Source organism: Macadamia integrifolia, chromosome 5 (genome assembly GCF_013358625.1).
Source record: "Macadamia integrifolia cultivar HAES 741 chromosome 5, SCU_Mint_v3, whole genome shotgun sequence".
In the NCBI taxonomy this organism is placed as follows: domain Eukaryota; kingdom Viridiplantae; phylum Streptophyta; class Magnoliopsida; order Proteales; family Proteaceae; genus Macadamia; species Macadamia integrifolia.
Genome location: NC_056561.1, coordinates 19956623 through 19984584, shown reverse-complemented (window position 1 = coordinate 19984584; position 27962 = coordinate 19956623). Strand labels below are relative to the sequence as shown.

Sequence of the window (27962 nt, the reverse complement as noted above, 5' to 3'; positions counted from 1 at the left end):
ATACCTCGCTGAGAAGGACCGTTTTGAACCACTATAAGTAACCCACTGTGATAATCCATAGTGGTTGAACTCTTCAATGGCCACACTAAACTAAATTAATTTGTTACTTAGGGCAGAGACCAAATTCCCAATCTATTTGATGTAAGCAGAATGAATTGAAGAGAGAAAGATCAGAGCAGGGAAATGATGGAGGAGAGCCAAGAAGAATTTTTCCTATGGGACGTGTTTCTGAGTTTCAGACGCGCCGATACTCGCCACAACTTTACTGACACCTTATACAAAGAGCTCGTACGTAACAATATCCGGACCTTTCTCGGTGACGAGTGTCTAGAGGGAGGAGACGATGATCTCGCCCCGTGCCTGTCGGCGGCGATCAAGGAATCGGCATCATACATCGCAGTCATATCGGAGAACTACGCTTCGTCGAGGTGGCGTCTGGAAGAACTGGCACAGATATTGGATTGCAAGCGTCGGTTGCTTCCGGTGTTCTACAAAGTGGATCCTTCCGACGTCCGCAGGCAGAAGGGCCCCTTCGAAGATGACTTCCTATGCCACGAGCGACGTTATGGGGAAGAAAACGTCCAGAGATGGAGAAGAGCTATGAAAGTCGCTGGGGACAAGAAGGGTTGGGATTCAAATACCTGGTATTCTCCCTGCTTTCGTTTTCCCCCTAGTCCCTCCCCACTCCCCCACCCTTGCTTTCCTGTGCTTGTTTTTTTGAGGAAAAATCATTCCAGCCGCTGCACCGCACTTGCGTCAGGTGGCCAAGAGTTTCTTGGGGCGCATGCCCAAATGCTCTTAGCCGTCCATTGCTCACCGCACTTCACCACTCGCTGCAGAGTGTAGATGATGTAGGCGCTCCTGTTGGGTGTGTCTTTTATGGAAAAATAATTATATTTCCAATTTTGCCCCCCTCAACCTCATTCCCAGTCCCCCCGCCACGTCACCGTCGCCTCACCGCTGCAATCCCGGCTGCCCTCTCCACCACCCAACCCCACCGTGATTCCTGCCCCTGCTCCTGCCCCTGCCCCTGCCCCTGCCCCAGCCCCGCCCTGCCCCGCCCCTGCCCCTGCCCAGCCCCATCTTTTCCCCGCGCGAACCCCACCACCTCACCCCTGCACTTCTACTACTCCCAATCACTGGTAACAATGGCTGTCCCAAAGCGATGCTCACTGAGTTCTCAACCATCGCCCGCAACCTCACTCAAGACTCCTTCTCCCCTTTCCTCAATTGCATTCACGACACCGATTCCTCTGAGAAGTCTCCCGTTCGGAAACAATTCGTCCGCCTCCTTGGTTTCATCTCTTAGACCATATCTCCCTTTCTCTCCAAAATGCTCGTTAACATCGTTCGCCGCCTCAGGGACCCCGATTCCGCCGTCCGACAGGCTTGTATCGACCTTGTCACGGCCATGGCTTCCCAGATCACTAAGCGCCCATTCTTTGTGTTCTTGAAGCTTTTAATGGAGACTCTCCTGCTTGAACAAGACTACAAAGCCCAGATCGGTTCCGCGCTTTGTCTCGCCTACGCCATTGAGGTTATACCCCGCTATGATTTTTTTCTTTGGGTCTTTGGCGATTATACGTTGTGAGATTGTGTGTCAAGATTCACATTGTTTTGTAGTATTTCGTTGGGTTGGCAATCTCTATCGCGCCCCTAATTTGGATATAATTCTCGGCCAATACTGACATGGATATGAATCGGCTGAAATCAGGCCGCTACAGGGCATAATTTCATAACTCATCCACATTTTGGCTGATAAACCCAATCCGTATCTGTATCAGAATCTGATGCTTAGAACCATTGCCATGGCTTTCTCCTCCTGCCACTGGGATTCCCTTCTATTATAAAATGCCAATGGATTAATATCAGATCTTAGAAGAAACCAATCTCATTTGCAATTAAGAGCGTGGTGTCAGTTTGAAGGCTGAACTAATTTTAAGAGTGTAAAATACTGATATATAACTTTTCCGTTCTCCACGGGGAAGTGAGGAAGCATGTAAAACTGTGGCATCACAAAACCACTGCACCATATTTTATTTTATTTCCTTTCATTTGTCTTCATTTCTATTAACTATGTGCTAATGTTAATTGACAGGACGGATGATTTACAATTGATTCGAGACGTAGTTAAGACGATATTGCCTAAAGTGAATAACAGTCCCCTGGGTGTGGCTAAACATCCAGTTGGCATCAATTTGCGTGTAGCAGAGCTGGTGGAGCTGTTGGACATGAGATCCAATGATGTCCGAGTTGTTGGATTTCATGGGATGGGTGGGGTTGGCAAGACCACCCTAGCTAAGGCTGTTTACAATCGGCTCGCTGCTCACTTTAACTATCGTTGCTTCATTCCAAATATTAGAGACGCTTCAAAAAAACATAATGGTTTGGTTTCCCTTAAAGAGAAACTTGACCATGAATTTAATAAAGTGCACTGTGGAGATGAGGTTGTTAGAGGTGTCATTGATATTTCTGAGAAGCGAGTTCTTATTGTTCTTGATGATGTTGATGAAGCAGAGCAACTTCATGCTCTAGTTGGGAACAGTGGTTGGCTTTATAAAGGAAATATGATCATTATCACCACTAGAAATAAAGAAGTTCTAAGAGAAGACTTTGTGAACCTTGTCTATGAGGTGAAAGAATTAAGTTCTTCTGAGTCACTCCAACTCTTCAGTTATCATGCATTTGGAAGAGGAAAACCGGCGGAAAATTTCTTGCATCTCTCTGAGAAAATTGTGTCCCTCACAGGAGGACTGCCTTTGGCATTAGAAGTTTTTGGTGCTTCAATGTTCAATAAGAAAAAGGAGAAGGAATGGGAAGCCGCAGTGGAGAAGTTGAGAAATATTCAACCAGCTCATCTTGAAGAAGTGTTGAAGATAAGTTATGATGGGCTAGATGAAGAAGAGAGATGTATATTCCTTGACATTGCATGTTTCTTTGTCTCAAAAGGTATGGAGATAGAAAGTGCTATTGACATATTTAAGGGCTGCGGTTTCAATGCCGAGGAGACAATCAAAGTCCTCACTGGAAAATCTCTTATTAAGATTTTGGATGACAATACCTTGTGGATGCATGATCAACTTAGAGCTATGGGACAAGCAATAGTTCGACAAGAAGACCTTACAAATCCTGGTAAGCGGAGTAGATTGTGGGATCGTGATGATGTAATGGCTGTTTTGGATTCTGACAAGGTATGCATGATAATACTTCTTTTTTTTTTTTGTTTCTTATCTTGTGTTGACAAAGTGGGAGTGAGTCTGTGTACATTATGACCCTCCACCCCGCAGTGGCAGGAGGCTTGTGCACTGGGTATGCCCTTTTTTCTTATGTTGACAAAATCCTCTATTGGAACTTCAGTAAAGGAGCTGAACCAATCAAGGTCTGATTAAACTGCTAAGCAAACATATGAGGGTTTTTGGGCAAGCCACATAAGCCATAGGAAGATGGTTAGCAATTGTATGATAATCAAAATATACCCTTATCTCCTGGACAGGCTTCCTTATGGTTTTGTTTAGAGTTCACACTCAACATGATAATTTTTTTAATTAGCTGATAGCATGCATTTTGATTGTGTGGACCCATCTGAGAGGATTTACTGTTTTTTAATTTGCTCTTACCATGGCCAATATTTCTGTACTCAATTTTTTTATGTTTTTCTTGTATGATTGACTTTAGGGTACAGGAGTGATTCAAGGCATCATCCTTGACTTTGGAGATAATTCAGAATCTAAAGAAATTGCTAAGATCAGCAACCCAACACATTCCATTATTACATGCTTGAAGGAAATCCTTGAGAAAATTCTTGATTTTAAGCAACAGAAAGATAAAGAAGCCAAGTTGTGCACTGGACCATTTCAACCAATGGTTAACCTGAGACTACTTCAGATCAATCATGTGAAATTGAAGGGAGCCTTCAACCATTTCCCTCCTGATCTAAAATGGCTACAATGGAAAGGATGTCCTTTGGAAGTTCTTCCTTCTGACTTTTGTCCTCCGAAACTTGCTGTCCTCGATTTGTCGAGGAGCAAGATCAAACAAGTATGGAGCCAAAGACCATGGTGGGGCCGGTACAAGGTAAGTTTCACTGATCAAATGAAACCTTTTCCCTTGTATTTCATTGTTTATAGTGCTTTACTATAGTTTACTGCTTTTGAAGAGCATGGTTGCACTTGTGAATCTGATAGGTGTACACAAATGGTAAAAGAAAAAATGATTTAAGGTCTAACTTGATTTCTTTCCATCAGTGCTAGGTGTTTTGGACATAGTTGTCAAGTTGTCACCTAGGCACCTCCTTGGCGTCCAAGCGGTTTTTTTTTGGGGTTTAGGTGACTATCGGCTTAGTGCAAGGCATTGGCTTAGGCTCGAAATGGTATCGAACCAGGTTTTGCACTGATTTATATCAAACATCATTTAAGTGATTATTCATAAATAAGCAAATGCACCCCAGATGAATCTAACAAAAATAGTTAAAAATTCAAATTCCAAAAGGATAAAAAGTTAACTCACTAGTTCAAGAACAAAATTGAATTTCGGTTGTAGGGGTGATTTTCAACTTTCAAATGTTAAGTTTTTCTCAAATCTAAAAATTTCATAAATCTTATTGTGATAGAACATCTCTAAAAACCGAAAGAGCAACAAAATAATCTTTTATTTTGATGTCTATAAGTTTTATTTCCATTCAGAGCGATTTTAAACAGTATTCACGCACACCAAATAAGATTTGGTTGGAACATGACTCGTTCATCATAAATTAGATAAGAAATATAGGATTTGTTGGAAAGTTGGTTTTGTGCTCTATCTGATACAAAAAGTCTCATGTAAAAATAAAATCATTTGATCAATCAAATTTATTAGAGAACAAGAATATTTCTCTAAATATTGATTTCTTATGATTTGATGTGACTTAATGTTGGGTAGTCAAGAAGCGTAAAATAGATAAGTTAGTGTAATAGAGATGAGGATATTGATATGGATGTATGGCAAAACTAAAAGAGATAGAGTAATGAATGATCGGATTAAAGCTGATTTGGGAGTTGCCCCGATTCAGGACAAGCTTCGAGAATGTTGTTTAAGATGGTGTGGGTATGCTCAACGGAGGCCTTAGGATGCCCCATTAAGGAGTGATCAGATTTAGATGGAAAGAGATAAAAGAGCTTGGGGGAAGCCTAAAATGACCACAGATGATGTTGTAAGGAAAGACATGCAGAGGCTAAGTCTTGACTCTAGTATGAGCCAAGGTCCGAAGTCTCAGATTTTTTGGTTTTTTTTTTACTGAGACGAAATGGCATATAAAATATAAAAGTACATAATTTCGGTCATATTTTGGCCATCTCGGTCATTTTGTTTCACACATTTCATTTATTTTGGCCACTTCAGCCATTAGCCCACCAAAATGGCCACCAAAACACACGGGAAAAAGTACACCATTTCGATGAAATTTCAGTGTTTAACGGAACGAGTTCTTGAACCTTGTTATGAGCTCAAACAGAGCTGTTTGGAGGGCAAAGAAACATGTAGCTGGCCACTTTTAGGTGGGATATTCTTGGGGTGTTGCTTTGTTTATTTCTTTTTATTTTTATTTTACCCTCTCACAGATCCATGTAGTGAACCCATTTTGATGCAGATTCGGTTCCAATGATTGAGATTGGATCTCTTAGGGCCCACTTATTTAATAAATAGCATAATTTTAACAAAATAACAAAGAGAAGGGCAAATCTGTAAATAAGTGAAAGTTTCTAACAAGTAACGGTATAACTGCAAAATACTAGAAATTTAGGTCATGAAAAGAAGGGAAAGGGGAATGTAAACGTTAGTGACAAAGGGTAGAATTGGAATGGCAAAATAAATAAAGAAAGTGGGGATAGAAACAAGAGATAAGGGTAATTCTGGAAACTAAAAACTAAATAAAACCTAAAAAGAGGATCGTGACCTTCTTCAACCTTCAGCCAAGAAAACAGGGGCGGAAGTCCAACGACCCTTCAGATTAGGAGAACTCCTTCAACAGGGATCAGATGGGCCTGAAAATTCAAGTGTATGATCGCAACTCCAGGTTCTACTGATTCCAGCCAATTAGCAGAAAGGAATTTCTGAAACCAGATCAAACGGACAGCACAGTTGCAGGTTCCTTCAAAGGGTTGGATCTCACCACACACGTGAGACGTAGATGCCCAACTTTCCAGGTTAAGTCGTCTTTAGGTAAGGATTATACGTACCAAATTTCAGCCACAAAAATTGAAGATTGAGGGTGCTCGATTCAACTGTGGAGGGCTGCAAGTATCGCACAAAGAGAGATAAGAACAGTGATATAAAATGATAGATTGGAAGAAGAGAAGAATATCAGAGAAAGGAAAGAGAAAACAGAAAAGAGAGATGGATAGAGGATATTAGAAAAGGGGGAGAAGGAAACCATCCATGGCTGCCATCGATTCCAACCAAAACATATTTTCTCAAATTCATTCAATTCTTCAAAAACTAAAACTGAAATTTCATTATGTCTTACATGACTACTTAAAGGAAAAATCAAAACAATTAAGGGAAACTATTGGAAAGAAACTACTCTAAAATTAGAAGCTAACTAACCCCAAAAGAAATTGTTTCTAAAATAAAAGGAAATCAAATCAAAAGCTAATTTTTTCCTAAATCAATCGTCTAACTGCATCACATTTGGTTAGGAAAGGTTGAGTGGTTGTTCTTGTTGTTGATGTGACTTAATGTTGAATTTTAATGACTTGATGTGGCTTAATGTTGATTTTATTTTATTTTATTTTTTTGTTGTAGAAGATTGATGACTAGATGTGGTTTAATGTTGATCTTAGATGATATAAGGTATCTATTGTAGCATACTAAACAATCTAAGAAAAGAAAGGAAAAAAAAATAACAATTGGGTGCCTTGTCGCCTTGTCGCCTTGCCTTGCCGCCTTAGCGTTTAGGCACCCCTTCACCACCTTGGGTTGCCTTGTTGCTTTGACAACTATGGTTACCAACATATCATTAGTCATTACTATTTAATGTAAGACCAAAGGTTCACAACAAGATGATACTATGAAGAATGAATTAAATCTCCAAATAGACCTAGGATGGCTATTAGTTAGGGTATTATAGGAGAGAGAATGTTTGGGTCTACATAAGAGAGAGAGTTTCAATCATGTATTTTTACAGTGCTTATTCTAAATGGATGTGTTGTAATAATGAGTCTTATGGGTTTTAGGGAAAGTGTCAGTTACCAAATAGACCCTAAGGGGTTTAATGGTCTTTGTAATTCTCTAGAATCTTCTCGCCATTGATATAAATAAAGAGGGCTAGTGTCATATTAGACACAAGTCATTACCCCATTCAACATGGTATCAGAGGCATAGGATCTGAAACCCTAAGGGCTCTCTCTTTCTCATTTCTCTCTCTCCTAGCGCCTCCTTTATCTGCTCCTCCCTCCATCTCTCTTCATCTGCTTCTCTCTCATGGTGGGAGCTTCTTAAACCATCAAGAGGGTTTCTAGCCTCCATCCATCCTTTCCCTGAGCTCTCAGACTCTCTTCTACAATGATTTGAGAGACTCAGAACCTTTTTTTTATCACTTTTTCAGGGTTTTCTCTTTGAGAACGTTTTTTCATTGTCGGGATGCTTTTTCCCCGCTCGATTCTCCGATTGTCTTGATGTTTGTTGCGATTGGTGCCTCTTATCCTTGTGGTGGTATGTACCGACCTCTTTTTTATTTGAGATCTTTGTTCGAGAGCTATCCCCAAAATTGTTTTCTCAGGGTTTTACCCTTTATCGATTTTTGGGTTTTCTAGCTTTTTTTTTTTTTGTTATTTTGGTGCTTTCTCTATCTCCGGCTAGTGTCTTTTCTATTTGTATAGCCTCTTTAAGTAGCAACATGTCTACTATCTCATTTGCTTCTACTGGCGGAGACACCACTGCTCTTCCTACCTTTCTTCCTTGTGCTATCAAGCCTAGTGGCATAAACTACCTTATCTAGTCACACTCGCTCTGCATCCATCAAGTCCCGTGGCTATTACGGGTACCTCACTGGAACCACGAAGCGTCCTACCACCGGTACTGAGATTGACAAGTGGGAGTGTGCCAACTCTCTGGTTATGGCCTTCCTTGTCAACTCCATGTTGTCATAACTTTCGCGTGGCTATCTCCTCCTTGACTCTGCTGCGAAGATCTGGAAGTCTGTACATGATATCTATTCCCAGGCAGGGAATGATGCTCAGGTCTTTGAGCTTCGCTAGAAGGTTCATGATCTGAGTCAGAGAGGGGTCACTCTGTCACAGTACTACTATGAATTGCGGTCACTATGGACTAAGTTGGATTTCTATGAGGAGTATACTCCTTCCACTGCTGAAGATGTCACCAAGTTTCAGAAGCGAGAGGACAAGATCGGGGTCTATGATTTTGTGGCAGGTTTCAATGTGGAGTTTGATCAATTGCGGTCCCAAGTTTTAAGTCGTGACCCCTTTCCTACCTTCGATCAAGCCTATGCTGTGATCCAACTTGAGGACAGTCGACATACCACTATGCTTCCACGGCAAGCTGCCACTCCTGCTGAGAGATCTGCACTTGTTTCTGGCACTCAGTCCCTTAGTGCAGGCCCACAGTCTGGTGGCTCCTCTACTAGGACTCCAGTGAAGTGCGATTACTGTGGGAAGGAGCGTCACACCAAGGAGCACTACTGAAAGCTTCATGGTCAGCCTGCTGATACATTTGGAAAAGGGCGAGGGAAGGGTTGTGTCAGTACTTCTGAGCAGGCCAACCATACTGAGAGTCATGACTCTGACTCTGCTTTTAGCTCCTTAGTTGCCTCGCTATCATCTGACGAGCTTACTGCCCTCCAGCGCCTCTTGACACGTCCAGACTCTCTTGCACCTGCCACTGTGAGCTCTGCTCATTCCACCCCTTTTGGGTCAGATATCTCCTTTTGTGGCCATACTATGTTTGTCCCTTTTACCCCTTGGATTATAGACTTTAGGGCTTCTGATCATATGATAGGCCACTCGTCACTTTTTTCACAGTACACTACTTGTCCTGGTAATAGTAAGGTCAAATTGGCTAATGGTGTTACAATCCCAGAAACATGTAACCAAACCAGAGAAAGAGAAGAAGAAAAGAAGAGAGAATAGAAGAGAGGTGAGATCGAGATTCTCCCAAAAGAGGGGAATAACCTGCGATCAGACCAGAATACTCTAATCGTAGGTTATACCCGTAATATATATATATTTCAAAAATAAAACCAGGTACAAAAATACCCCTGAACTCACGCTAGTCAACCCTAACACAGAAATAGGGATCGATGGGACATAATTGCCCGTATTGCCCTTATCGCTAATTGAGCCTAACACCTCAATCTTGACACTCCTCAAGCTGGAGCATATACATCACCCATGCTCAGCTTGGTACAACCATTATGAAAACTAGGAGCAAATAGAGACTAGTGAACATGTCAGCCAACTAATCTGAGGAATAAACAAAAGAAGTCTCGACCAGCTTCTTTAGAACAGCATCACGAACAAAGTGGCAGTCCACTTCGATGTGCTTGGTCCTCTCGTGGAAGACTGGGTTACTAGCAATGTAAACAGCAGCTTGGTTGTCACAGTACATCTTCATAGGCTTAGTTACTGGAAACCCCAACTCCAAAAGCAACGACCGTAACCAAATTACCTCTAACGAATGTGCAATACCCTGTAGTGGACCTACGATCACTAGCAGAGCTAGCCCAATCAGCATTAGAGTAGCCAACAAGATCCATATGCCAATTAGGACGATGGATCAACTGTTTACTAGGAGCACCCTTTAAATAGCGAAGACCATGAACAATTGCATCCTAATGAGCTTTCTAAGGAGATTACATGAACTGACTGAGGACCCCAACAACATAAGAGATGTCAGGTCATGTGATTGTAAGATATATCAACTTGCCAACTAAACTCCTATACTGATGCACATCTTGAAGAGGTTCACCATCACTAACACCAAACTTTTGGTGAGGGTCCATAGGGATATCTACAGGCCTGGATGCAAGCATACCAGTATCAGATAAAAGGTCCAACACATACTTCCTTTGAGATAAACTGATCCCCTTCTTACATCGAATCACTTCAATCCCAAGGAAATAGTAAAGCTGACCTAAGTCTTTAGTCTGAAAGTTCTGTTGTAGGTAGTTCTTCACATTAGAAATTCCTGTCTCATCATTACCAGTGAGAATAATATCATCCACATAAACCACCAAGACAACCACTTATCACCTCTGCGACAAATAAAAACAGAGTGATCAGAATAACACTGAGAAAATCCACAAGTTACTATAGTAGTGCTAAACTTGTCAAACCATGCCCGAGGGGACTGTTTAAGACCATAGATAGCCTTGTGTAAATGACACACGACCTCTATGTTCCCCCTGAGCAACATAACCATGAGGTTGCTCCATATACACCTCTTCCTGTAAATCACCATATAAAAAGGCATTCTTGATATTTAACTAAAACAAAGGCCAATCAAAGTTGACAGCAAAAAAAATAAGTAGGCGAACAGAGTTCAGCCTAGCTACCGGTGAGAATTTCTCAAAATAATCAACCCCATACGTCTGAGTGTACCTCTTGGCAACCAGACTGGCTTTCAACCGCTAAACAGAGCTATAAGAATGATACTTAATAGTGTAAACCCAACGACACTTCACCAAGTCCTTACCCGGAGGTAAATCTATCAGACTCCAAGTAGCATGATTCAAGAGAGCATCCATTTCTACATCCATGGCAGCTTTCCACCCAGGGATATGCAAGACGTCAACATGAGATCGGGGAATAGTGTTAGTAGAAAGAGACAAGGCAAGACCACGGATAGTTGATGGGAGATGAGACAAGGAAACAAGTTATTAATGGGATACACAGCCATAGATTTTTGTGTGCAAGTTCGTGTACCTCTACTTTGAGCAATTGGAAAGTCATCAGTGATAGGAGGGCTAGGAGCTTCACCAAAGGAAGGCGGCAATGGAGGTGATGCAGTACCGAGGGTCTACACCAAGAGGCACAAGAGGGTCGACCCAAGTGGCTGACTGGGTCGACTAGATCTGGTCCAAGATAGCCCACGATTTGGGGCTAGTGATGGGGTTATTAATTACTTAATTAGTCTGATCTAGTTTCTATTTTTCAGTCTTAAATTAGTTTCTAATTTCTGTTCTAAGTTAGTTTCTAATTTCACTATATTACAATTTTCCAGTTTTAATAACTACATGTTGGTAGTTTATTCGGTTAATATTTAGAAGCTTTGAGTTTCTATTCTTTGTAATCTTACACCCCATCATTATAAATAAAGTAGGGCTGCTATTGCTGCCCACGATTTTTATTTTTAAGAAAAGAAAGCTCTTGTGCTGCTGCCGCTGGTTTTTCCATGGTTGTTCCTTGTGTTTGATCGAGGAAGAAAGGTTTGGTGTTTGATCCAGGCGACTCCTTGTGGCGTGAAGTCTAGGAGGGTTCTTAGTGTGTTATCTTCTCTTCTTTACAGTCTCTAATCAAGTGATTACTGCCGCCACAACCAGGTATCTATAGTTTTACTTTTCTGCCTAGATTTTCTGTCAAAAGAGCCAATCGGCCTCTATTGTTGGGATTAGTTCTAGCCGTCAGTTTGCTCTCTAATTCTGATCGATTATTCCTCCATACACCACTAAGGATCGATCCAAGTTTTAACAATTTCTGTGCAACCCTCAGTGAGATATTCAAAATCTCCATATTTTTGTCTTCTGGTGGCCTGTAGTTTCTATTTCTGAAATTGATATTTCTGCTGGTTTAGTTACTGATTTCTGGACTGTTGTTCGTATATTCTGATAACTTGAATTTGTTAGTTATCTTGTTTAGTTCCTGGTTTAGTTCTAAGGACTACTGTTGTTCTTACTTATTCTCTGTAATACTGTTCATGGAGGTCGGCAGTTTTCTGGAATGATATTTGAAGTCTGATTTCTAATAGATATTTGGGACTGGTTTTGGTTGTTCTTTGGTTTAACCTTCCTGCAGTTTTGGATCTAGTTTGGTTTGTCAAATCTAGTCCTACATTAGGTGGGAGCGAATCATCTGGAGTATTGGTATCGGCACTAGGCTGTCCAGCTTTTTCTTGCACTGATAAACTTGTAGAGGAGGTGTGTCGCTGGCACTAGGAATATCAGGAACAGGAATTAGAGATGGAATGGGAGGAGTTGGAGAGTTCTACTCCATCCCAGACTGGGACACTTGAGGACAAAAAAAATGATGTGCCTTCAAAAAAGTACACATTGGCACTAGCAAAATTTAGGTAACAAGATCATAGCACTTGTACCCATTCTGAGTACGTGAATAACCTAAAAAAAATGCACTTAGTGGACCGAGGAGATAATTTATCTGACGGTGCATGCAAATTATGAACAAAACACACACAACCAAAGACACGAGGAGGAACTGAAAAAACTTGGCAAATTAGGGAACACAATAGAAAAAGGAGACCAATCGGAAAGAACCAAGGAAGGCACGCGATTAATCAAGTGACAGGCAATTAAACCCATCACACCAAAATTTTTTTGGAACATGCATATGTATCATAATAGCTCGTGCTACCTCAGGAAAGTGCTAATTTTTGTGCTCAGCTACCTCATTTTGCTGGGGGGGTATAAGCACAAGTAGTTTGGTTTATCATCCCACGGCTAGCATAAAAATCAGAAATCTCATTTTGGGTATACTCTAAAGCATTATCAAATCGAAAAATCTTAATTAAAATGCCCAACTAAGTTTTTATTTCATTATAAAAATTATGAAATACAGATAAAAATTTAGATTGATCCTTTAACAGATATAGCCATGTAAGATGAGAATGATCATCTACAAAAGTCAGAAAATATCGAAGTCCAAATCTATTACTGACTCTGTAAGGACCCAAACATCAGAATGTACTAAAAAAAATAAAGACGGACTACGAGACACGGAGCAAGATGGGAAGGACACATGGTGATGCTTTCCCAACTCACAAACTTCACACTCTAACTTGAGCACATACTTAAAACTAGGAAATAAAATTTTTAACCTAGACAAAGACAAGTGTCCTAAACGACAGTGCCATTGGAAAGGAGTCACATCCCTAACAGCAGTAGCAATAGTAGAAGAAGCACGAGTGCCACAGTTGAGAAAATATGAACCATCTTTTTCATGCCCTCCACCAATCGTCTTCCTCGTGTGAAGATCCTGAAAAAAACACAATAAGAAGGAAAGAAAGTTACTGAGCAATTTAATGACCTGGTTAACTGACTTACAGAGAGGAGATTTAATGGAAATTGGGGAACATGTAACACAGAAGAAAAATTGAGGATGTAGGTGAGATAGTACCATAACCTAACACCGGTGTTAAAGCACTATTTACAAGAACAACATATGTAGAGTTGGTACTAGGAAAAAATGACTTAAACAAGGATGATTTACCAGTCATATGAGCAGAGGCACCTGAATCAATTATCCAGGGAGTAGAAGTAGTTGTAAGAAAGGCTGAGGTACCTGCATGAGCCAAGGTAGCAACGGATGTAGACGCACCATTGGATGTATTAGAGGATGCCTCAAGAGTCTGCAAATGCCTTAGTAGTTGATTAATGTCATCACGTAGACTAGTAGACGAATCTCCTGAGGAAGTTCTCGGTTTAGTATCAGTGGGAGACACTGTGTCAGTACCATCGTCTGACACTGTATGATTGGCTAATTGGGTTACCCACTCCGGCTTGCCATGCTTTTCCCAACAAGTCTCTATAGTATTGTTGGAATTTCCATAGTAAGTACACTGGCGAGAAGACTTATCAGATGGTTGTCCATTAGAACCTCGACTAGTAGACACACGACCTCCCCCACGTCCATGGTTGGCGAGAAAGGCTGAATTTTCTTTGGAGGAATGATTAGGTTTGGTGGAAGATGTAATAAGCTGAAGTCTTGAATAAGTATCATTCAGTATGGGGACAGTATCGCTAGCAAGTAAATGACCGTTCACTGCCTTCAAATCATTATTCAAGCCAGCCAGAAATATAGAGATAAAAAATTCACTACACTGAGTCTTTAATTTGTCAATATATGTAGTCAAAGGCTGGAAGACATTGAGTTCTTCAACCATTCCCCTGAAAGCACTGTAATATTCTGGAAGAGACTTGTCAGACTGGCGAAATTGAAACTTATCATAAATATCATAGATACGAGTCATATTCTTTTCCTGAGAATATGTTTCCTTCAAGTCATTCCATACACCTTTTGCAGTAGTATGAAACATGACATTGGCAGCGACATCTGGTTCTATACTATTCCACAACCAGATTAAGATCAAGGCATTTTCTTTCATCCATTCATTATAGCCTTTATCATCAGACAGAGGAGGGTCAAAGGTTGTATACTGAAGTTTATCTTTGGCCATAAGATAAATCTTCACAGACTGAGCCCAAAGTAGGTAATTCAAACTTCCTTTGAGCTTAATGGAGGTAATCTGGACATTCACATTCTCCGAAGAAGATATAGTAGCCGCATGGGTAGTAGTTTTGGTCTCAGCCATGAGTGACCAAAAAAAAAAGAGAGAACAGATAGGGTCGTAGAGAGAACAAAGAATAATACACCGGAATCACAGCAACAATTAGTGACCCTGCTAAAGTCGAGTTGGGCAGAAGAGATGGTGGCTGCGATCCAGGGTCTTCAAAATTCAGTTCAACAGTAGTATATCACGATCCATAGACAAAAGAAATCACTCCATGTGATTTAATCTCTAGTAAACGCAGTAGTAGGCAGCTGCACACCAGAAGGGTTCAACAGAAAAACGAGATCAGCAGAGAGTGAATTTGAAAAACCAAGGCTTGATCACAGAGGCTCTGATACCATATTCCAATCCTAGAAACTTGTAACCAAACCAGAGAAAGAAGAGGAGAAAGAGAAGAAGAAAAGAAGAGAGAAGAGAAGAGAAGAGAGAGGTGAGATCGAGATTCTCCCAAAAGAGGGGAATAACCTACGATCAAACCAGAATAGTCTAATCGCACCCTTAATATATATATATAGGGTTGGGGTTTTCTGGTCGGGCACCCCATATGGGTATCTTTTGAAGGGTTTCTTTTGCACTATAAGATCTGAAATATATAGATATAATGTATTGATTTGGAATAAACACTATACAGTAATATGAAAGCCAATTAATTAGACCTTATTTGTGTATACGTATATGGATCTAAGATTGAAGAAATCGAAACATCTGAATAAGTTGTTAAGAGTTCTTGCCATAACTAATATCACTGATATTAATAAGAAATACTTAGTTCTCACAGTTCCAAGTTATAAATCTTATGTTCTCTCCCAAGATCGAAGGAATCGATTTGTTCCTACCGAACTCCTCACTTGAAGCTAAGATCTCAAAATCACCCTAGTGAGAATTTCTTCTCTGAATTTGCAGGTTCTCAAACCCTGCTTCCTCTCCTCTCTCTCACTCTCTTTTAAATATGCAACTCAAAGGAAACTGAGAAAAACCCCTACCCTATCTCCTCAAAATCTAACCTCAGAAAAAAGAAAAACAAATCCTGTGAGTGTGTCCCCTTTCTTGCCAGCGAACTCCCTCTCTGAAAAATAAAACCTTCTAACCTGCGATTTCTAAAACTGAAACGTTTCTGTCTCTACCGAAACCCTTCTATCACAGCCGTTTACTCTCTGTGAAACCCTTTCTCACAAACCAGAGATTTTTCTCCTAAAATCTCTCCCTCTTCCGGCGATTCTTCTCCTAAAGTTTCTCTATTTCAGCCAAAATCTCTTCCAGCAACTTTCTTCTCAAAACCCCATTTCCTCCCTGACCGTTCACACAGGGTTTTCTTCTTTGAGAGAGAAAGAGGTTATCAAAGAAAAAAAAACATGATTGTTGCAGGGAGGGAAAATGGGTTTCACAATCAGGGGGTCGGGGATGAAAGTGTAGAAATCAAAATACGGTTTAGCGTATTGGAATAGGGTATGGAAAGTTGAAACTAAAATACTTAATCTAACGATTCAGAATTAAATATTCCATTTGAAAGGATAGGATCACTCCCGACCATGGACTCCCTTATCTGCTTTGCCGACTAGAAAATATATATATATTTCAGAAATAAAACCAAGTACAAAAATACCCCTGAACTCTCGCTAGTCAGCCCTAACACAGAAACAGGGATTGAGGGGACATAATTGCCCCTATCGCCCTTGTCGCTGATTGAGCCTAACGCCTCAATCTTAACAGGACTTATTCCACTATTCTGGGGAAGGGCTCTGTTAGCTGTTCCCCCCCCCCCCCCCCCCCCTTTCCCTTTCTACTGTATTGCATGTTCCTTCTTTTCCCACTAACGTTTTGTCCATCAGTAGTCTTACTTCCAGTCTTAATTGCAAAGTCATATTTTTCCAATCTCATTGTGTTTTTCAGAATCTGGTGACAGGGGCAACGATTGGCTCTGTAATGCAGAACCGGGGTTTAAGAAAACCCTGTTCGGTTCGCTTAATGCCCACCCAAATAGGAGTACTTGAGAAACAAACGCAGTGGCAGTATTGTAAATAAACAGAAATAATAAAAGAGTGGCAAACTTGTAAATATCCATATTATTAATGAGCTGTTTGGAAGAGGGGACTTAAAAGGAATTAATAGTAGTTTGATGGGGCTACAATAGGAAGTAAAATAGGAACAGGGGATATGAAAGAATTAGAGACAAAAAGAAGGGCATAATGGGAAATCAGAATTAAAAGACAGAAAAGGAGCAACTCACGATTAGGTTATCTTCTTCCTAGGACCAAAACAGGGGCAGTAGAGTTAGGAGAACTCAGATCGAGAGAAACTCTTCACCAGGCCTCGGTTTGCTTTGAAACTTCAAGTGGAGATTCTTAGGACAGGGCTCTAGCAAACCCACAAGACAAACAATCGGATCTGTGGGTTGGAAGGCTGCGGGAGGAACCTGAGGTTCTGTTTCAGGTTCAGTTTGATTTCTCACAGCAGAGAAAGGTTTCTGGTCTAAGATTCAAAGGTTGGAGTTGCCTACAAGGCAGCTTCCTTCGACCCAAACCTTTGATTCAGTTGGTCACAGAACAGGGGTCAGCCAGCTCCTTGTCGATGTTGGTTTTGCCGCCCAGTAGAGATGGGGAACAGAACCAGCAGTTATGAATAGGGACAGAAGAAGAAGAAAAGAGAGGATGAAAGAGAAGAAAAAAGAAGAAGATCAAAGTGGGAGAGGGAAATATGCAAGGCTCACAACAGCCACGGTCTCAACCATTACTTCAAACATTCAATTCTTTCATTCCAAAAACTGAAAATTCCATTATCGTATACAGCAATATAAAGAAGAAATCCCCACATAAAATTGGAAAGCAATTAAAAGTTGGAAACTAATCTAAAATGGAAACTAACTAATTTCAAAGGAAATCCTATGTACCAAATATACTAATTTTCCTTCCTAAATATCAACTACCAACCCTGACCAGACCAGAATTTCGATTTCGGTTTGGGTTGGTTTTGTCTTGGCTTAGGCTTCCATAATGGGTCAGTCCTATCCAGCCAAGCCAAGGCGTCTGCATCACTGTGGTAGGGTACATAGTGGTCTGTATCTGCTTGATGATGACTTGGCATTGGTCTCTAGTCAGGCTCTTCAGACATCTTTTACGTCACCTCTCATCTCTGACTTACTGCATTGGCATCGTCGGTTGGGACATCCCCCTTGGGAGCTTTAGCTAGAGTTTTTCCTTCCTTTAAAAATTGCAATTCGAGTTATTTTTTTGTGAGGCATGTGTTTTGGCCAAACAAACTCGAATCACTTATTCTGTTTCTGGAAATAAAAGTGCCACTCCTTTTTCATTGATACATTCTGATACGTGGGTCCATCCTGCTATGTGTCTGTCAATGGTTATCGGTGGTTGGTCTCTTTTATTGATTGTCATTCTCGGACTACTTGGATTTATATGATGGTTTATATGATGCGAACCAAGGGTGAGACCTTCTGTTGTTTTCAGCAGTTTCATCGCATGGTTCAGACTCAGTTTGGTGCTACCATTAAAATCCTTCGAAGCGACAATGGATGGGAATACTTTGAAGGGTCCTTTCAAGCTTACCTTTCCAATCATGGGATGATTCATCAGACTAGTTGTGTGGATACTCCGGCTTAGAATTGGGTTTTTGAGCGGAAGAATCGCCACCTTTGTGAGGTAGCACGCTCTCTTATGTTTGAGATGCATGTTCCTCCCCAGTACTGAAGCGATGCAATTCTCACTGTTGCCTTTCTTATCAACCGAATGCCTTCTCCGGTCCATGCCTTCCGCTCCCCTCTGAATCTTCTCCAAGGTTCTGCTTTTTTCTTGTTCCTCCTAAGGTATTCGAAAGTGATTGCTATGCTCGCTATCATCATCCTCATGGAAAGTTTGATCCTCATGGTCTCCGATGCATTTTTCTAAGGTATGCTCCTACTCAGATAGGCTTTCAGTGTTTTCATCCTCCTACTCGGCGTTAGTTTGTGACTATGGATGTTGTCTTTCACGAATATGCGTCATACTACACTGTGACACCTCTTCAGGGGGAGTCTCCTTTCATTGTGGAAGATGTGTCGCCATCTCTGCCGTCTCTTAAGATTGTTATCCCTGCTAGTATCTCGTTTCAGGGGGAGAGTGACACTACTTCTCCTACTTCACCTTGGCCGGAGATAGGTGTATAGTCGCAGAGAGCAGACTCAGACCACACATCTAGCATTTATCCTACCATACCAGTTGTCTCCTCTCGAGCTTGATCTTGACCCCTTAGACCCTAGTAATTCTCCTTCTCCTTTTGTTGATCAGTCTCTTGAGTTGCATATTGCTGTTTGTAAAAGCATTAGGTCTTGTACTTTACATCCTATTGCTAAAATTGTTTCTTATGACTCACTCTCTCCTTCCTACTATATTTTTGTGTCTTCTCTTTCCTCTGTGTCCATTCCTTATACCTAAAAGGAAACAAGTGTAGACTCACAATGGCAGGTAGCTATGGTTGAAGAGATGCAGGCTTTGAAGAAGAATGACACAGGATCTAGTGTGTCTTCCTTCACAAAAGAAGACAGTTGGGTGCAAATGGGTCTTTACAGTAAAACAGAAGGTTGATGGTACAATGGATCAGTATAAGGGTAGACTTGTTGCCAAAGGCTTCACACAGACTTATGGGATTGATTACCAGGAAACTTTTGCTTAAGTTGCTAAGATGAACACAATTTGTGTTATCTTAACTTGTGCCGCCAACTTAGATTGGGATCTCCAGCAGTTAGATGTGAAGAATGTCTTCCTTCATGGGGAACTTGAGGAGGAAGTATATATGGACATTCCTCTTGGGTTCACTTGCTCCAAAACCCAGGGGAAGGTATGCAAGTTGAAGCGTGCTCTATATGGGCTGAAGCAATTCCCTCGTGATTGGTTTGGACGTTTCCATAAGGCTATAGTCCCTACAGGTTACTCTCAAAGCAATGCCGACCACGCTCTGTTCATCAAGAGATCTGGTGGGAAGATTGCTATCCTAATAGTTTATGTAGATATTGTTGTTATTGGTGATGATCTAGCAAAAATCTCTCACCTCAAGAGATACTTGAGTGAGGAATTGGAGATCATAGATCTAGGACAACTTCATTACTTCCTCGGCATTGAAGTTGCCAAGTCTTCTCGTGGGATCTACTTGTCTCAACGGAAGTATGTACTTGATCTTCTCTTTGAGATAAGCATGTTGGGGTGTAAGCCGGCAGACACTCCTATTGAAGCTAATGGTCACCCGAGTAGCAAGGAAGGTGATCCGGTGGATAAGGGGAGATATCAGAGATTAGTGAGGCGGTTGATTTATCTCTCTCATACACGCCCTGACATAGCATTTGCCGTCAACCTGGTTAGTCAGTACATGCATGATTCCTACTTGACTCACATGGAAGTTGTGTTACGTATTCTCCAGTATTTAAAATCTGCCCCAGGACGTGGCATCCTTTTTTTCTCCTCATGATCACCTAAGGGTGGAGACCTTCACAGATGCGGATTGGGCAGTTTCCCTTGATGACCGTAGGTCTACTACTGATTATTGCACCTTTGTTGGTGGTAACCTTGTTACATGGTGAAGCAAGAAGCAAGCCGTGGTTGCCCATTCAAGTCTTGAAGCAGAGTTCTGTGCTATGGCACATAACATTTGTGAGCTCCTATGGCTTCATGGTCTTCTCACTAATTTAGCATTCCTGCTACCCTTCCTATGAAGCTCTTTTGTAACAGCAAATCTGCCATTAGCATTGCTCATAACCCTGTCCAGCATGTGGAGATCGATCGGCACTTCATCAAAGAGAAGCTGGATATGGGCCTTATCATTGTGCCTTTTGTTCCCAGTGATGAACAACTGGCTGATGTATTTACTAAAGGTTTTAGTAGTAAGATGTTTCATCGTATTATCTGTAAGTTGGGCATATGTGATAGCTATGCACCAACTTGAGGGGGAGTGTTGTAATAATGGGTTTTATGGGTTTTAGGGAAAGTGTCAATTACCAAACGGACCCTAAGGGATTTAATGGTCTTTGTAATTCTCTAGAACCTTCTCTCCATTGTTATAAATAAAGAGGGCTAGTGTCATATTAGACACAAGTCATTACCCCATTCAACAGGATGTCTAGAAGTTCTTTCTTGCCTTATGTTGTCTTTGACCCATTCTGGAAAATCTGGAATGCTATTTTGGTATTTGTTCCATATCATCTTTGGATGGAACGAAACAGTAGATGGTTTGAAGGATCCAAATAGTGGGTTGCTACCAAGGATTAAAGTATCGGTATCGGTCGTCGTATCGGTCGGCCAAAATTAAGATACGTATCGGATGGTGTCGTATCGTATCGGAGATACACTAAGATACGCTAAAGATACACACATAAATGGATAGAAAACATTTTGTTAAACACTTTTGCATAAAAAATTTGTTAAAAAAAGCTATTGATAACATGTATTATGCATAAACACTAAATTGAGGGTATCGTACCAAGAATTCAAGGTCTGTAGTTGTCCCATAAATGTAAAATCCTTGTTTCCAACCTTGATTTCCACTTTAGGGGAAAAATATGGCTGACAACAACTTTTGAACAAAAACCCTTCAAAAAATCGTTTTTTTATGAAAAATTACCCATATTGGCCATTATATGACCGTAGCACCGATACGTACCGATATATATATATCGATACTCACCGATACGTGCTGATATATACCGATACGTACCGATCAATACATACCGATACGTACCAATACATACCAAAACGTACATTTTACCTCAATTTTATATTTTTCATAGAGTCGTATCGAGGCATGTCGTATTGTATCGATGTGTATTAGTGGTGTATTGATGCATATCGGTATGTATTGTAGGATATATATCGATACGAAATGATTTAAAAAATTCAATGTATCGTATCGGTGTGTATCGTATCGTCCGACTAAATTTAAGATACGTATCGGAGGGTATCGTATCGGTATCGGAGATACTTAAAACCATGGTTGCTACTATTTTGGAGGAGATTTGTAATGAAGTGAAATAAATTTCGCCTTCTATTTCATCTGAAATTGGTACGGTGTAAGATCTGGTTATATCAAGGAGGGTAGACTTTATTCCTTAAGTTCTACCTCCGTCTGTGATCACTAAAGTGACTTGGATTAATCCTATTATTGGGTGGTTTAAACTCAATGTGGATGGCAGCTCTATTGGCAATCCGGGGCCTACTCGTGGAGTCTTAAAATATTTCAAGGGGAAACCATATGGTTGTTTTTCTGAGTATATTGACACTAAGAGAAATTTTATGGAGTTCACGGTGCTTTGCATCAGGCTAGGATTATCTCAATCAAAAGGAATCAATTTACTTTGAATTGAGTGTGATTTTGAGGTAGTTATCCACTATGTGCAGCACCAGACAATCCCTTTCACCTTTATAAAGGAATGGCGCACTTTGATGCGATATCTTCAATCTATTTGATGGAAAATTTCTCATTGCTATTGGTAAATTGATTGTGTTGCTGACTTGTTGGCCAAGAAAGCGGCTGCATTGATATGGCCCTATGTTTGGGATGATTATCCTTAGTTCGTCCATGTTGATATTTTATGGGACATTCAAGGAAGACCTAGATTTTGTTTCATGTAATGATTGGCTTCTTCCTGCTGATGGCAATGCCAAAGGTAAGGTTTGTCAATCTTGGAGTTTTGGTTCTGCTGATGGCTATGCCGTAGGTGGATTCAAGCTCATGGTTTTTCCTTATTTTTTGTGTCTGGATTTGCCTAGACGATTCTTTGTATCTATTTTTTCGTGGCTCAAGATCTCGGCAAGAGAGATCTTGCTATTAACACGTTTTTTGGCTTGGCGAGACGAGAGCATAAACGATATATAAAATGCACAAGATCTCGGTCAATATCTCGGTCTTGACTCGACTCGAGACCAAGTCACATAGGGTATATATATATATATATAATTTCGACCCTCAACTCGACATAGCTCAACATCTCTCGTCTATCTTGCCTTACTGTGAAGCAAAAGTGAGTTGTTGCCTTGTTGGTGGTTTTTCTTGCCAATCTCTCCTCTACAGTGTAGATTAACAAATTCAACTCTTGGAGATTGGAGATCATCACTTCATCATCAACCTTTTGAGATCCTTTTTTTCTCAATAACAGTTTTAGGTAAAAACAACTTCTCAAAACCATTTTTTCATAGAAACATGGTTAATAGTTGTTTTTTTATTTTTTTATAAAGTGGAATAGCCTAGGGTGAAACATCCGAAGACTACCTAAATATGGTCCGAAGTCAAAGTACCATTTTGGGTTTGATTTTAAAAAAACTGTGGTTTCCACTGTGTTTAGAAGGGCTAAAATAGGGTAAATGATAAGTTTAGGGGTCAAAAAGCCCATGTGCTACCGACACCGGCCATGGAGATGACCAGGGAAAAAATACCAGATCTTGGTATTTTGGCCCAGCAAAACCCAGATCAAGAGGTTGGCAATGAATGCACATAGTCCCCTGGCCACTAAAATAATGACAGAATCACCTTTTTATGATTTTTGTTGTGGTGCTTAGATTGTCCAACTCTGCAAGAATGCTAGGGAAACAAGCATTTTATGTGCTTAAGAGCTAGCTACAGTGGACAATTGTCTAGAGTAGCTATGATGCAACTGGATCTTATCAAAATACTTAAATCCTTTCAGTGATTTCAAGTAAAGGAAGAGAAATCAATTGCAATCCAATGTGGAGCACAGATTAGAAAATTTGTGGAGACCTATGGGTCTAATCAATAGGGAGAAAATCAACAAAGGATTCAGTGACATTGATGGCACAGGGCAGTCTGTGTCTTCTCTTTCCAGTTTATCTTGGGTGGTCAAAGCGTGTCCCTTTTGCATGGTTTTGGTGATGTTTGAATAGTTATTATCCATTGTAACTTTGTACTCATGACTGATTTACTGAAAGGGTGTTCCTCTATGAAATAGGTTTTTTATTTTTCTATTCTATATAGAGAGTTTTAGCAAAGGTTATTTTAACCTTTAATTTATTTACCGTTGGGATTAAACTCAGCCATTAGATTACTTTAGATTAGGGGCTATTAGTTGGGATTTTCCAGAATCCTGGATTGTAATTGTTATTTTTAAGGGAAGGTGATGTTTCTGAAAATCACAAGATTAATTTGAGCCATCCATTTTCATGTTTTTTTAATCTAAAATGTTTACTTCCACTTAGAGTTGGAAAAGTGCATGACAATGTCTATGGTACCAGTACACATGCATGATGGACATACACGGGATGTGTGTAAATACAAAAGGGGGTATTTGATTGAGTTAGACTTTGAAATTTGACAGGTGGCTAATTTAGACCATGTCCTCTCTATTGTCGGATGCTCAGAATGGACATATCATCTATCAATAGATGCCTTGTGACATTTGAAAAAATAATAGTAATTCACCTTTTTTTTCTTTTGCTGGGTTTTGCGTATCCTTAGTTCCTTACCTTACAATAAGGGGTATTTTTGGTATTCTAAATTATTAGATTGACATCAACTGGTGTCAGGTCATAATGATTTTTGTCTTTTCCCTGGTGACAACTTGGTGTACACCAGGATTCCGTTGCAGAGATATTCTCTCTTTCTTATTTTTCCCCACCAATGCCTTGTGACTTGGGTTTTAAAAAGCTGGGTTCTATTTATGTTGATCCGGTTACACTGTTTTCCTGGTTTTCTTGGTTTCCTTTGTCAATTCTACCTACTATACTTATCTGTCTTGCGTCAAGCTTTTTATTTCTTCTCTTAACAGTATAAGATTTTGTTCTTGAACAGATGACTGAGGATCTGCAGGTTTTGAATCTCTATGGTTGCCATAGCCTAACTGCTACACCTGATTTCTCTGAGCACCCAAAATTGGTAAAACTGATTCTTGAAGGTTGTATTGAACTGAGACAGATCCATAAATCGATTGGTGATCTTAGCAAGTTACGTCACTTTAACCTTAGGAGATGTGAGAATCTGGAGGAGTTTCCAGGTGAAATTACCGGGTTGAGAAAACTGGAAACCCTTATACTCTCTAGTTGCAGCAAGTTGACAAAATTACCCAACGATATGAGACCCATGAAGTCTTTAACAGAGCTTCTGCTTGATGACACTGCTATAGTGAAACTACCTGATTCTATATTCCATCTTGAGAAACTTGAGAGGCTTGATCTCAAAAATTGTTTGTCACTGAAGAAACTACCCATCTCCGTTGGAAAATTACTCTCTCTAAGAGAGCTTACTCTCAGTGGTTCTGCTGTGGAAGAAATTCCTGAATCCATAGGATCATTGAAAAATCTCGAAAGACTAAGTTTGGTGGGGTGCAAATCAATCACTGCAATTCCTGATTCCTTCCACAATCTGACGTCATTATTGGGACTTTTTCTTGATCATAGTTCAATCGAAGAACTGCCAAATTCCATTGGCTGTCTTTCCCATTTGGAGCACTTGTCATTGACTTATTGCAGGTCCCTTAGCAAATTGCCTGCTTCCATTGGATTATTAGCATCTTTGGTTGAACTTCATCTAAATAGGACACCAATCACAGAACTGCCAGATCAGATTGGAGACTTGAACATCCTTGAGAAGATTGTGATGATTGATTGTAAATTGCTTACCTTTTTACCAAATTCAATTGGAAAGATGTTTAATCTAACCACTTTGATCCTACAAAATTGCATCTTAACAGAATTGCCAGAGTCCATATGTTTATTGGAGAAGCTCGAGGTTTTGAAAGTCAACAAATGTAAACAACTCAGGCGAATTCCAGAGTCAATTGGAAAACTAAGCAATTTATGCCAGCTCCAATTAGAGGAAACTGCTGTAGCAGTACTCCCTGAAGATTTTGGAAAGCTTTCAAACTTAAGGATGTTGAAAATGGCAAAAAGGCCACAATCTGAAGAGCCCCGAAATGTTGAAGAATGTTCAGCACTAAAATGCCCCCAGAAGTCCATGGTTCTTCCAATTTCTTTTTCAAATCTCTCTTTACTATATGAGCTTGATGCTCGTTACTGCAATATATCCGGGGCAATTCCTAATGGCTTTGACAAACTGTCATCATTACAGACTCTGAAACTAGGCCACAACAATATCTGCAGCCTTCCATCTAGCCTGAGGGGGCTTTCTGTTCTCACAAAACTTTCTTTACCGTATTGTGCAGAGCTCAAGTCTCTTCCTCCGCTTCCCTCTAGTTTGGTTAGTGTGGATGTTACAGATTGCATTGCACTGGAAACTATATCTGATCTGTCAAACTTGGAGAAGTTAGAAGAGTTGTGCCTTGCAAATTGCCAGAAATTAGTGGATATTCCAGGTGTTGAATGTTTGAAGTCCTTAATAAGGTTCTACATGAGTGGTTGCACCACATGTCATACAGTCGTAAAGAGAAGACTCTCCAAGGTATTCTTTCTCATGGCTAGCATCTCCAAATTATGTATTTCTGGCAGAGTCCTTTCTTGTTCTACAACTTGCAAAAGAGTTGGGAATCTTGTGTATGTTTGTGGGTCTCAAATGCTTGTACACAATTATACATGGGCAAAATGGTTGTGCTTCTAATGAGAGTGTCAAATTGCAGGTCACTCTGAAGCAAATTCACTACTTGAGTGCTCCAGGAAGTGAAATTCCAAACTGGTTTGTTCCAGAACTGCCGAGCTTTTCAAGCCTCAAGAACCGCAGGCTTAAGGGTGTTGTTATATGTGTTGTTATATCTCTTGACCAACAGATACAGAGACCGGAATACCCTGGAATAGTGGACATTGGAGTAGAAATCCTTGATAACAGACTCGGGCAAAAGTACAGTTCCATATTTTACTTGCTTGGAGTTCCAAAGACCAACGAAGATCAATTTTATTTCTGTCGGTATCCAGAATGGCATCGACTAGTTACTCACTTCCATGATGGCTATAAAATGCAAGTGACACTGCGCAATCCACCGATTTTTACAGGACTTGAACTGAAGAAGTATGGGATCCATCTGGTTTTTGAAGATGATGACAACTACGATGGTGATGAAGAATCATTGGATGAAACCCACCTATCTCTTTCGGAGAAACTGGCGAAGTTTCTCAGCTCCTTGTAATTGGTTTAAAGCTTTGAGGTCGCATTCTTGTGAATTAGGGAAAGGAACAGTTGAAGCAGGAAGTTGTACTATCAACCTTGGGAATCTTTCCTTCTCCTCCCCTTCCCCTGTCCTTGTTGGCTATTGCTGTTCTGTGCTTCCCCCAGTTCCTGGTGGCTATTGCTGTTCTGTGCTTTTTGTGTATATTTTGTAAACTATTACTTCTAAGAAACTATATTAAATTGTGTTGCTTTGTTTCCCCTCCACTAATCTTTCAGAACTGTAATGGAGACTTGAACTTTCACATGCTTTGGGATTTGTGTTATTGGTATTTGATTAATGTGAACACTTGAATTCTATTTTACTTTGCATCTTCTTTTAAAGCACCTATTGGTGTGTAACTTTAGTTACAATATGATTAGTTACACTATGATGGATAATGAAATGATTAAGATTGACGAAAGAGAGGTACGAAAAAGTAATGATTTTAGGTATCTTGGGTTAATCATAAGTAAATAAAATGACATAAAGGATGATGTTTCACAAAGGTTTAAAGTGGGATGTATGACATGGAGAAGTGCGTTTGGGTGTTGTGTGACTCACATATTCCTTCAAAGCTTAAAGGACAATTGTTAGACCAGCCATGATATATGGGGCAGAATAATAGGCGGTTAAATATCATATTGATAAGTTATGTGTAGCAGAGATGAGGATGCTAAGATGATTATGTAGCAAAACTGAAAGGATAAATTAAGGAATAACCATATTAGAACTTATTTGGGCATTGCCCTGATTCATGATAACCTCCGAGAAAACCGTTTGAAGTGGTAGGACCATGTGCAATGGAGGCCTAAGGATGCACCAATAAGGAGTGAGTTTATTCAAATTGAAGGAGTTAAAAGAGCTAAGGTCATGGGGATGCACCAGTAAGGAGTGAGTTAATTTAGATTGAAGGAGTTAAAAGAGCTAGGGGCATGCTTAAAGTGATCGTAGGAGAAGTAGTGAGAAAATATTTACATGGTCTAGATCTTGTCCCAAGTATAATCTCAAATAGATTTGATTGGAGAGTAAGAATTCATGTAGCCGGCCCTATTTATGTGATATTTTACCAATTTATTGTGTTTGTTTTATTTTCCTTCTATTTTTCTTTTTGTTGTTTCTGATGGGCTCATATAATCAATTCCATTAAGTTAGGATAAGGCTGAGTTGTTGTTGGTGATAAGCAAGCCCCAAGAAGATTAAAACATAGAATTGCATTTCTATATAGGCACACATAGGACTATGGGAGGACCCAAACGAGCAGCCCATTAACAAACAATAGAATCAAAGGACAAACAATCACTAACATTGAAGAAACATTTAACATCTAAGGAAGGCTTATTTGAATGTGGAATCCTTCAGTGATCTGAGG

General features: G+C 40.2%; 1 protein-coding gene across 2 annotated transcripts; it reads left to right on the top strand.

The window, feature by feature from the left end:
- The first annotated feature begins 52 nt into the window (after positions 1-52).
- LOC122079234 (disease resistance protein RPV1-like) lies at positions 53-26915 on the top strand. Of its 2 annotated transcripts, none has more exons than XM_042645517.1 (5): positions 53-644; positions 2099-3191; positions 3676-4074; positions 24289-25893; positions 26069-26915. In XM_042645517.1, the coding sequence occupies exons 1-5, from the start codon at positions 184-186 to the stop codon at positions 26570-26572; spliced, it is 4062 nt and encodes a 1353-aa protein (XP_042501451.1). In that variant the 5' UTR covers positions 53-183; the 3' UTR covers positions 26573-26915. The 2 variants fall into 2 exon arrangements, with proteins under 2 accessions (XP_042501451.1, XP_042501452.1); XM_042645518.1 differs by lacking the exon at positions 53-644 and adding an exon at positions 1068-1537.
- Positions 26916-27962: the final 1047 nt, after the last annotated feature.

Excerpts from the sequence above, each read along its gene's own strand:
- LOC122079234 (XM_042645517.1), top strand. The coding sequence starts at position 184 with ATGATGGAGGAGAGCCAAGAAGAATTTTTCCTATGGGACGTGTTTCTG. Across the intron at positions 3,192-3,675 it reads CTGTTTTGGATTCTGACAAG|GGTACAGGAGTGATTCAAGG; the intron begins GTATGCATGATA and ends GATTGACTTTAG. Across the intron at positions 25,894-26,068 it reads TAAAGAGAAGACTCTCCAAG|GTCACTCTGAAGCAAATTCA; the intron begins GTATTCTTTCTC and ends GTCAAATTGCAG.